This window comes from Mercenaria mercenaria, chromosome 14 (genome assembly GCF_021730395.1).
Source record: "Mercenaria mercenaria strain notata chromosome 14, MADL_Memer_1, whole genome shotgun sequence".
Lineage (NCBI taxonomy): Eukaryota > Metazoa > Mollusca > Bivalvia > Venerida > Veneridae > Mercenaria > Mercenaria mercenaria.
In genome coordinates this window covers 2626721-2639642 of record NC_069374.1, presented here as the reverse complement: position 1 = coordinate 2639642, position 12922 = coordinate 2626721, and the positions used below count along the sequence as shown (strand labels likewise).

The following is a 12922-nucleotide window of genomic DNA, read 5'->3' as shown; positions in this document are numbered from 1 at the left end:
AAAAATTGAAAACAAAAATACTTTTTGCAATAAACTGCTCTTTATAAAGATGCTTGATAAGGTCTATTCCAAAATATATTATAAATGTTTTCAAATCATAGGTTAATGGGGAGGTTTAGATTTTTATCTTGTAAATAATTACCAAACTGACATTTAAATGTAACTTAAAACTTTCAATTTCAAATTTAACACATAGACAGAAATGACATCTCAAAAAATATTTGCTGTATAAAGAACTATCATTCAGACAGAAGATGTGTCAAATGAGATACCGAGGAGAAGAATGGGATTTTCCAATTAACGAAATAAAAATCATTTTGTGTCAACCCGAGACCTTGTACACAACTTATTCATTCGTTACAGCCTTATATGACCTTTCAAAAGGAAGCTAACATTTCCACATATCGGATTAGCAAATCAAACCTCGGGGCGGCTAGGAGCGATTCTCTTCCGTATTAAATTTCCTAATCATCAGGAGCCTAAATAATTCGGAACAATTCTTTCTCAATTAATTGTCGTCGAATAACAAAATTTAAATAAAAAAGTAGGAGGTAAAAAATTTGGCTCTTAATCATGTTGTGGGCTCTTATGAAGTGAGTCTGAATACTTAATTAAGCTTCATACCAGACTGTTATTTGTAAATACAACAGGCAAATCTGCTCTGTGGTTGAATATGTGTGAGAATCAATGAACAGCTTTTTAAAACTCTCTCAATGAAATATAAATGTGACGGCTCACTCTGTAACTCCTGTATGGTGCTGTGCTGTTTGCCTCTTTCAGTGGTTCATTTCACTTCAAAGTTAAGCATGTTGATAGTTTTATTCCAGGTCTATAGGTACTCCAATCGAGGGCTCAGAGCGAAACTAGTCTATCTGCTTCTATTTCTATAAACACTTAAGACTAGTTTCGCTCTGCACCCTTGAAATGCTGTGGGTTTGAAACAAAACATCACATTGGATGCAGAATAATCTTTCATTATGAGAAAGCCATCCAGCTGGCTTGCTGAGGGTTGGTGGTTCTAGCAGTTGCTCACCCATGATGAAATAATGCTCGGAGGAGCACCTGGTCTAGTTCTACCATGAAAAGATGTAAGGTGCCATATGACTTAATATCATTTTGTCCGTGTGATGTTGAGTCCAACAAAAAAAATAATAAAGTTACTCTAAACACTTTCAAATTTCAAGAAAAACGAAAAATGCCAATTGTCAAAGAGTGTTAATTCTCAACAATTATCACTATGAACTTCAACCTGCTAAATGGGCATAAGTCATAAAATATAAGTGTCGGAGTTATGATCTTTGTGTCATGTGATGTGGATGAGGAATAACTACTTGAAGTTTGAAGCAAATCCATCAAGTAATAACAGAGATACAAAGAAAGTGCATCAAAACATTAATCATGGTGTGGGCACAGATTCTGAAGTTGGTTTTTCATATACTTCGAACAGTGGAGCTAAAAATCAACTGAAACTTGCTCTAATAATACAGTAAGCAGATAATGAAGTATTTCTCATGTGAATATCTCCTAGGCAATTATAATGTCTTTATTGCAGTCTCACTGTGTATAAATTGAGAAAAACTGTGTGACAAGGTAATAAATTGTTCCGAAACACAGTACTAATTTTGTCATACAGAGCTTCTATGACATACATCACTGAAAATTGCAGACTTGCTTTAAGGCTGCGGTATAACATTTAAGAAAATTTTCATCAAAATTATAACATAAACCAATAAACACTAAATTCTCACAAATTCTGAACTGACAGCAACTCACTTCAATTTATCATACAATTTGCTGATGCCTATTATGTGTAGGAAAGTGTGTACTGACATGTGTAGAGATTTACTATGTACTTGGTGACGGTGACATACAGGTATTAACATCGCCAACTCTCAAATATTTCAGTTTTGAGACCTCTTATATAAGGTATTCTGCTACCTTAAAACTTTAAGAAAAAAAAACAAGCCCTTAAAAATCTCCTTGTAATCTAATACCAGCTGAGACCCATGATTAACAATTTAAAAATGTCTTGAGCAAAAGCGAAATGGTGTAATGTTAGACAAAAAAGATGGCTATCACCATAAATGTGAAACTTTGATTACGATATCGATAGGTATCAAGTTATTTTCGTTCTCTTTGTGTATGCTGTCGATACACGGCAAAAAGTCACACCTGTGTTCAGCATCTTTTAAGTGCAAGTTGACTGCAAGAGTGGTGTATGTGCAATCGGATACAGAAGAAGATGCATCAGTGTTGCTATAAACCCTCACAAACAAATGCAAATAAAGGTCTCAAACAGTTTGACAAATAGAACAAGCTAATTTAACAAACATTGCCATGCCTTCTTTTTTCCTAATCTTTAATTCTGCAACAATGTGAATGTCACCTATGTTTTTTTTTCTCCAAAAACATTCTAGAACTCCTGCTTTGTCAAAATTCTAGATAATTTTATAGATTTAATGGAATAAAACTGCAAATCAGCTTATGGACTCTTGATAAAAAAAACCTTTCATTTTTCTTTAACAGAAAAACATGTTACGTTCTTTAGCATCTTTAAGCAGTTTTGTTAATGTTCTTTTTGTTACACAGTTATATGGCTAAGTCTTATTTTTCAAGCAAAAGCAGGACTCTGGTTCCCCTATGGGTGTTATTTATAAAAGAGTTGCTGGCATGGCCCAGGTTCCACTACTGGAATTATGGTCATTATATAATGCATGGGTCACCACTAAGACTGAGCCCCAGATCCCCTATGGTCATTATATAATGCATGGGTCACCACTATGACTGAGCCTCGGTTCCCCTATGGTCATAATGTAATGCAAGGGTCACCATGGCTGAGTCCCGGTTCCCCTATGGTCATTATATAATGCATGGGTCACCACTATGACTGAACCTCGGTTCCCCTATGGTCATCATATAATGCATGGGTCACCACTATGACTGAGCCTCGGTTCCCCTATGGTCATAATGAAATGCAAGGGTCACCAATATGACTGAGCCTCGGTTCCCCTATGGTCATTATGTAATGCAAGGGTCACCATGGCCGAGTCCCGGTTCCCCTATGGTCATTATATAATGCATGGGTCACCACTAAGACTGAGCCTCGGTTCCCCTATGGTCATTATATAATGCATGGGTCACCACTATGACTGAGCCTCGGTTCCCCTATGGTCATTATATAATGCATGGGTCACCACTATGACTGAGCCTCGGTTCCCCTATGGTCATTATATAATGCATGGGTCACCACTAAGACTGAGCCCCAGTTCCCCTATGGTCATTATATAATGCATGGGTCACCACTATGACTGAGCCTCGGTTCCCCTATGGTCATAATGTAATGCAAGGGTCACCACTATGACTGAGCCTCGGTTCCCCTATGGTCATCATATAATGCATGGGTCACCACTATGACTGAGCCTCGGTTCCCCTATGGTCATAATGTAATGCAAGGGTCACCACTATGACTGAGCCTCGGTTCCCCTATGGTCATAATGTAATGCATGGGTCACCATGGCTGAGTCCCGGTTCCCCTATGGTCATTATATAATGCATGGGTCACCACTAAGACTGAGCCCCAGTTCCCCTATGCTCATTATGTAATGCAAGGGTCACCATGGCTGAGTCCCGGTTTACCCTATGGTCATTATATAATGCATGGGTCACCACTATCTTCCGTAACCGTCGAACCCCTTGCGGGGACGTAGACGTTTTGACTGAGCCTCAGTTCCCCTATGGGCATTACATTACCTATTGCATGACAGATCCAAACACCTTAGCTTATGCTAGCCAGCAAAAATTCAACTTTGACAAAAAGGGTGACTGTTCCAAAGAATCAGCAGAAACAAATCTGTCCATAACATTAGCCTCTTCCAGTATAGTAAACCAAAGCATTACCTTCTCATCCAGACAGGATGCACCAATATTGCTGGTACACAAGTTAAACTATTATATATTAAATTATGATAACTTTAAACATACATTAGATCAACTGGCATCAAGACAGCAAATAATAAATTTTCTTGACAAAAACCTTAAGTTTCTAATAGGTGGTAATTACAAAGTATCCCTAGTGAAAGCATTCCAGGAAAAATGAAAAAAGAGTCAATATATTGGCAAATATAAACTAGATGAATACTTAAATCTTGTGTCTTTCTACGTTACTTAATTTACTAAATATAATTTTTCGTTTAAATCAAGATTGAAATCCCATGTTATAACACCCTAAATACTTACCCACTACCTTTTTCCTTTTTTGTACTTGAGGAAGTCTCATTCACACTATCTACAGCATTGTGGGAAGGACTTCCATTCTGGTAATGTATCGGTGGTGACGCTTTTCCATTTGGTAAACTGTTCATATTATCATAACCAGTCTGAGTAAAGTTATTCCCCTTGGGAGAATACTGATGATTAGAGTTGTTCACCTTGGGTGAGTATCTCTGCTGTGTATTAGCGTCCCTGCTGTGTTGATTTTGCATAGATCTATTGCTGAATTGTGGTGAAATATTTACACTTGATAATTGATTAGAATTATGCACATTGCAATTTTTCGATAACTCATTCTGAGTTTGTGACTTAAAGCCGTAGATATAAACACCGGGCTGATCAATGCTTCCCCCTGAGAAAACAGACAATTTTGAATCAAGAATGACTTCGCTCTGTGGCCTTTGAGGTCTACGTTTAGGGCTGTCTCGCAAACGTGACTGCATCGTGGAGCGTGTGTGGTTTGGTATGACATCATCATCTAGACTGGTCCAGTTACGAAGTTTTGGACTGGCTCTGTGATCATTGAAATCTGTGGATGCCGGTATTGCCGGTAAAGGACGGTTCTGCATTTTAGATGGTGTGGGTGGAGCTTGCAACTGTAACAGAAATTTTTTGGTTATTACCGAACGGTACTGTGTTAACTAACTTCTTTGACTTGAGCTTTTCACCCATCATACCCAAACATAATAGGGTCAGCTACTGACCACAGGCATTCAACCAATAGTTTGACTACTGTAAACCAAAAAATTTTCTTTTTAATATCACCTATTGTTTGATTAGAACTACTGCAAAAATTATGCCTTCTTTGAAAGTGGAAGGGGACCTATTTTATTGCATAAAGCTTAATTAGAACTATAGCTAAACTTTTATCATTTACTGCTGGATTAGAACCACAGCTAAAATACCTGTCGTCTTTGAAAGTGGAAAGGGGAACTACTTTTTATCACCTAGATTAGAATCTGTCATCAAATATGTGTTCTTTAAAAGCGGGTGGGGAACGGACCATTATGTTAGTTGCTTGATTAGAACCTGTCTGCAATCAGTATGGTGTCTACATTATTTTCTATGTAGCTCATTAGTGCTGGAAAACAACTCCTGTCATATATACTGTGAACAACTTCTACAATCAATAGCAATTTCAAGACACAAAGATCCAATTTGCGTTTTCACTAGGCTGCACACATGACATGTTATAAAGATATATATCTTTTGATAAATAGATGAGGATATAAGTAGATTTGTCTATGTTGTTTTCTATAGAACAATATTATTGTTCTTCTAAGTTGTCACTGCGGAGAATGATGTATTCTCAAGATAAATAAAGGAATCCATTATGCTGTTTTTGGTTCAGTGTGAGATTATTCTATTTCTGCCATTAACAACAAAGCAAGAAAATAAACCTTCTAGGAATATACAGGAACACAGAAATAGACAATGTCATAAGAAATTCTTGGCACTGGAATTAAGCAGTATATACAGTATACTTAAAGCCACATGAGCCGTGCCATGAGAAAACCAACATAGTGGCTTTGTGACCAGCATGGATCCAGACCAGCCTGCGCATCCGCGCAGTCTGGTCAGGATCCATGCTGTTCACTTTCATTGTCTATTGCAATTAGAGAAACCATTAGCGAACAGCATGGATCCTGACCAGACTGCGCGGATGAGCAGGCTGGTCTGAATCCATGCTGGTCGCATACCCACTATGTTGGTTTTCTCATGGCACGGCTCACATTATTAATATTCCACACCGATACTGAGATTGAGCTTGCCAAAATGTGGAGTCTACCTAAATAATGGAACCACCATCACTGATATTAATACATCAATGTTGTTTATACAAAACTAAACGCATTTCTTTCCATACAAAATACATAGCGAATATGTATATTTCAAAATCAATATTAATACATAAGGCCTCACCAAATTAAAAAGTTGTTCATCGGATTTGCCGCTCGTATATTTTCAGAAACACAAAAAAAAAATATTTTTTTTTGTTTTTGGCTTGCTCTCACCCCATTGAAAAAAATCAATCCAAAATTTTTTGGTGCGCTACTTTTTACGGACGTAAAAGTGTATAAATGCTTATAATTCCAGTCCTAGATTGTTCTCAAATGGATTTTAATCAAAATAAATACATACTACGCACACATCGTCTATAATAAATCACAACACTTATATTTAGTTGCATTAAAGTTGTTTCCCCTTTATGCAATTACGCCATTTTCTTCAAATGTTTACCAAATTACATGCTAAAAAATCGATTTGTTTCATTGAAAACTGGATGAAGAAAAGCTTACTAATTTATTTGATAACATCAATCTACATTATTTTGGTAAGGGTAAATACTTATTGATGCATGTCACTTATCTGTTTTCTGTTTTTCCTGTCCAAATGATCAGCATTTGGCAAATGATTTGCATACGAAAGTTGGTGGGGTAAGGAATTTACATTATGAGTTGTTTTCAAAACCGTTTCGATTTTCAAATTTTCCAATCATTTAGTTGACTAATGTTAATGCTAATGCACGTTAATCTCCATTTCAGACTTTAATTGAGACTTTGTTTCAACAAATTTAATATGCTGTAGGCTACAAGAAGATATCATTCTCGACTTTTCTGAATTAGAGCTTTGCCAGTAAAAGGGGCATGATAGTCAGAAGCTTTGAAAGTACAGAGCTATTGGTCATTATACAAAACTTAATATTTGATGTATCAAAAACTTTGTAAAATCAGCTAAGAATGCTACATTATTCAAGTCACATATGTATGCGATAAGTATGGTGTAAGGTTATGCATTGTTGTTTATTACATATTTTCTAACAGCATTTTCAAAAGCATGCATTATTTGATTACAGTGTACTGTATGACACTGTTAATACATTTTTTTCACCAGTTCGCTTTGTTAGGCGTCTGCAGGTCAGATTTTCTCAATCCCTGGGGAGTTACTTTTTAATTTAAAAGGGCTATGCATTCTATTTTAAGGTTTTTATTAGTCAGCCGAGAGCCAAATGAAGATAAATATATTTCTTCGCTCTTCGCTCGCTCCTGATTTTCTCAAAAACCTAAACAAATATTTAAATTATTTTTTCGCTCGCCGCCTCAATTTTTTCAGAAAAAAATCCGATGAACAACTTATCAATTTGGTGTGGCCTAATAGCTGCAAAATATTGAGGAAAAAAATTCAAACCTGATCTTCATTATCATAATGGTGGTCCAGTTTCAATCTCTGTAAACTATCCATGTCGTCTCCAATCCCCCAGCCGAGACCCGAATCTAGGGTTCCGCCGCCGCCATTACTCAGAAATCTTCTATCTATTTCATCCTTCAGAGCCGTCACTGGGGATCCTTTAAATCGGTTAGAATTGTTCACATTATTTTCTAGAGATTCACGTATAGTCACTACCTGGAAATTATGTAGAGTAGACAAATAGGGTGAGGAATTTCTCTTCGGCGAATTCACATTTGAATTAAAGTTTGAAGATTTTGACGGAGAAAGCTGAACTGGAGTAGAATTCCTTTTCGTAGCTGAAAAATTTGGATCAGATTTACCAGTAACTTGTTGTTGACTGGAACTTGATGGACGGGAGGATGAAAATGTTGGTGAATTACTTCGCGCAGGACCGTCTAATGCCTGGGATCGATGAGTAACCTTTTCAATCGCATGTTTTGCCTGGAAAAAAGAAAGGGAAAAACATAACAAATTACTTACAAGGCCAGAAATCAGGCAGTTTTTATTACATGTACATCTTTTTTGTGTTTTATATAAGAACATACATATACAGACATGTCTTTTTCAAAAAGAAATCTTTGATGAACTAGTCTATACCAGTACCAGTATATAAAACGTATTTTGTAACTACATACATGTTATATAACCTATCAAACTCACAGCTAACTGTATGCATGTGACACAGCAGTTTCAATCGTTTATGATAACTGTCATATTACAGTGCTCAGCTGGAGACATTTATACATAAAAATATTAAAATGGATATAACTCATTCATCACTTTTTTTTTTCTTAAAGTTTACTTTTATTCCCTTTAAAACAGATGTGTAACAGCTATCAAACATTTATCTTGTTCCTTAATTTCTACTGGTAATGAACATCAAATTTTCCACTTGCAATTGATAACTTCTCCACTAGTTACAGAAATGGAAGCCTATTTTATGTCTCAAGTCAAATCACAGCCAGAATGCCTTCTGGCTTGCTGTGAAAAGGTTATCTCACATACATTACACTGAACCAAAACAGCAACCAAACCGACAAGAAAAACAAAACAGTCAAAACAGGCAAGAATTTACATACTTGTAGTACGTAGTTAGATGACCGAGTTTTGGTCTGAAATAGTGACCAAGTTCATGTTTTTCCATAGCTTTTTTTTGCCAAGAGGTTTAATGGATCTACATCAAGCCCAACAAAGAACTAGAATGTGTCTGTGGGACACAGGGTGTGCCCCCACTTGTACATTTGTCACAAATTAGGGGCAATAATTCAAATGTTTGCAGTCTTAAGGGGTTATAGCCTCAACAAACATTTTAAATAAAGGATTCATTATTCTAGACCAAAACTTTTTGAGATAATATATTATGAGCTTCACAAACAAAACAATCTACTATTTTGGCTATTTCAAGGGCTGTAACTCTGTAATTAGTGCTAAAATCTCAAGAAGAATGCCAAGTGTACAAGGTCACATCATGATAAAGACTCATGCAAGGTTTCATAAAGTTACGTCAAATACTTTTTGAGCTAAGCACATCATTAGGTGAAAATGTGCATTTTACACTATTTCAGGGGCCATAACTTTGGAAATAAGGGGCAAAGCCAGATGATTAATAAAAGGTGCACAAGTTCATATCATGATAAAGACTCATGCAAGGTTTCATCAATTTATATCAAATACTTTTTGAGCTAGGTGCATCACAAACAATTTTTAGGACGGACACATGCACAGACAAGACCAAATCTATGCCCCCACCACTCTGTGGAGGCAAATAAACCACATCTCTGGACTCCCTTTCAGTTCAGTATATATGTGAAATAGCCTTATTACAATTATTAAAGTACAGCATGTAAATAAAACTGCAAAGTAACAGCAAAAGTAATGTTTGGATATTAATTAAGCCTGTAGGAGTTAGCTCCCTTCCTACAAATTCAAAACAAAATGCAAATAGCAAAATGGCTACAAAACCCTTGCCGTTACTGCAAAGAAGAGAGTAATATCATTTTCTATCAAAAATAAAGGATAAAAGCTGTTTTCTAAGGAAATTAAATATCACAATAAAATAGAAATACCCAAGCCCTGGGTGCCATTCAGCTGAAAACACGCACAGAGTGGCCATAAAACCAACCAAGATAATAATTTGAAGCAGGTTTACTGAAATTTTTCAATGTAGGATTTTTTTCATGTAGCAATGGTCCTGTTTATATATTGCAGTAAAACTGAGTTCCAAATAATCAAATGCTTTCTTTGTTATCGAAAAAACATAGATATGGACTTGCAATAGTTAGAAATCTGTTTTACTTAATTTCATGATTGGAGCATGCGACATAACTCACTAAATGCCACAGACTGTGTTCAAAGTTTCCTTAACAGCAGTGGAGGACTGGACATTGTAAGACTTGTAACAACATGGACAAGAATTCTTTACAAACTCTTTCACTTTTTGTAATGTTTGCATTACTTCTAACAGGGTTTCAGAAATCTGCAAATTTATTGGTAGCCCATTGGGCTACCAAAATTTTAAACTGGTAGCCCGGACATTTAAGTTTATTTGGCAATGGCCATTTCAGTTTATTTACTATGTGCTTCTATACTACAGTGGATGGACTGATTAAATTATTAGAGGTTTCATAATTTTAGCTATATGCACATTGTTATAAATTTTGTTCTCTTAAATAGCAATTATCATTACTCCTTTTTCTCCTTTCAAAGATAAAACCGGTGCATGTATTTAAACTGAGAAATATTATCAGGAGTACTCCTGATAGTTATTGCAACATGGCAATATAAAAAAGAGAACGCAAATCTGTGAATTTCTATAAACTTGCAAATTCCTTAGAGCTGTATGAATTGTAATTTATCTCAAAATTTTTTAAAGTTGACATAATAATTCTGTCCGATTTCAAATATCTGTCTGGTTTAATAAACGGACTAGAACCGCTTATATAACCTCTATCAGATTCTTGGCACTGTGTATTCACTTATCCGAATTTATGTTTGTCCAAAATTCTGTATACTTTCTGATATTTTGCTAAATCATGGTCGATTTTTTTGCATGTTAAGCAAGTATTTAAATCGAAAAGCATAAACGATCAGTGTAGGCACTAAACTGCCTCAAAATCAAACATCTGTTCTTTCTGATCGCTCGATAAATATTGAGGTCAGCGAAACCGAAAGTAGACTTTGGCAGGTGGCAAAAATGACGTAATTTTAAGACTGGTTTGCATATTGTTTTAAACAATACCGATCAGCGGCTTTGGTGTTATTGGATCAGTCTAAAATCACTCGTGCACATGTTTTTGTAAACATTTGCCTGCGGGTACGATTTAACGATTAATTGTTTGCCGATTATGACAGTAGGTGATAATAATTAAAGCCTTGGGCGTGTATCTCTTGATAAAAAAGGGGATTATAGACAACTATCAAAATTATATTTGAAGACTAAATTATTGATTTCCGGGCTACTCGATACGAAGTTTAAAGGTAGCCCGGCAGGCACGCTCTGAAAAAATTTAGTAGCCCGGCAGAATTTTCTGGTAGCCCTCGGGCTCCGGACATGGGATTTCTGAAACCCTGCTTCTAACAATTTCTACTTTATATTTATGGTCACCCTGTAAAGGTCATGCCAAAACAGTATTTCAATACAAGAGGACTATGAAAGTCCTGTATCACTCACCTGGCCTAGTTTTGAATGTAAGGAACAAAATGTTGTCTCTAGAAGACTAGTGACCTGCCTTTTGACATCATAATTATGACCTAGTATAAAACTTGCCAACAACTTTATTCAGGTTAACATTCTGACCAAGTTTCGTTATGATAATGAACCAAAACTGTAACTTCTAGAGTGTTCATAGTAAAATTGTTAACAACAAATGATGACGGACTGTCGGGACAGAGGGAAATCACAACAGCTCACCTTCAACACATTGTGCCTACAGGTGCGCTAAAAAGTAAACCATATTTCACCTAATGAGTACACTTATTTTAAGCACATTAATCTATCAGTAGATAGAGTCCGTCCATATATTTTCAAGCGCTTAAATACCTTTTCAAAAAAATCAATTTCAGTGATCCAAATTACTTAATTATTAAGACAAAAGTTCAATGGTAAGTACAAAGTGTTTGAAACAGATTTATGTTTGTATTCATTTAAATAATGCTGAAACAGAAACCAAAATTCATTTACATGTGAAATTTAAACCAGCATGGACTTTGTACTACTCTGAACAATGTCATACTCATTTGGGAGAAACACGGTATTACTGTCATATCATACTAAATATTCTTTACAAAATGACAATACAAAACTGATTATTCACTGCAAAATTTCTTGTTTTACGCATAATTTATTACATAAAAATATATATAAAATAAAGAGAAAATGATAAAAGATAAGCGGTGTCATGTACCTTTCTTGGATATCTACCCAGTGAGTACTGAAATAAGCAAAAATTTTCTAAAAATCAAGTTCAGAGAACTACATAATAATTATTATATGGAGGCCCTTCAAATTTTCATGCTTATAGATAAGTGGAAAATAAATGAAAATGAAACTTGTCTGATTGTTCTATTAAAGAATGCTAGAGTTCTGATTGACCAATTTATTTTTGTTTATAATTATTCTCACTTTTCTTTGAAAGCACTAAGTTTTGTTTTTTATTTAGTATTGGTAAGTTTGCCAAGACATTTGTGACACAATATATTTGAGAAAAATAAAGGCACTGTGAGCATTATTTTTTTTCTCAGAAGTGTGTCTCCATGGATACATCTCACAGTAATGAAACAGTAGTGTGTCCACAGAACACTAACTATGGTCATTGCAGTTATGTGTCTCCTGTGAGAAATGGCACGTTTATACAAGAGGGGAATGAATAATACAAACAACCTGTTCATTTATACAGTCGGAGGCAAGAGGGGGAATGAATGATACAAACAACCTGTTCATTTATACAGACGGAGGCAAGAGGGGAATAAATAATACAAACAACCTGTTCATTTATACAGACGGAACCTGTTCATTTATACAGATGGAGGCAAGACGGGAATGAATAATACAAACAACCTGTTCATTTATACAGACGGAGGCAAGAGGGAAATGAATAATACAAACAACCTGTTCATTTATACAGACGGAGGCAAGAGGGGGAATGAATGATACAAACAACCTGTTTATTTATACAGACGGAGGCAAGAGGGGAATAAATAATACAAACAACCTGTTCATTTATACAGATGGAGGCAAGATGGGAATGAATAATACAAACAACCTGTTCAATTATACAGACGGAGCCTGTTCATTTATACAGACGGAGGCAAGAGGGAAATGAATAATACAAACAACCTGTTCATCTATACAGACGGAGGCAAGAGGGAAATGAATAATACAAACAACCTGTTCATTTATACAGACGGAGGCAAGAGGGAAATG

The 12922-nt window shown here is 35.7% G+C and overlaps 1 protein-coding gene across 2 annotated transcripts in view; it reads right to left on the bottom strand.

Annotated features, from left to right (window-relative positions):
- Positions 1-12922, bottom strand: part of LOC123526152 (tensin-1-like) — an 84203-nt gene that overhangs the window by 17925 nt on the left and 53356 nt on the right. Inside the window, exons 6-8 of one of the 2 annotated variants that reach the window (XM_045305179.2) lie at positions 11904-11930; positions 7459-7941; positions 4237-4865 (exon numbers count right to left, since the gene is read on the bottom strand). In XM_045305179.2, the coding sequence (XP_045161114.2) occupies positions 4237-4865; positions 7459-7941; positions 11904-11930 (1139 nt within the window). The remainder of the gene's footprint in view (positions 1-4236; positions 4866-7458; positions 7942-11903; positions 11931-12922) is intronic. The other variant, XM_045305180.2, reaches the window with a different exon arrangement.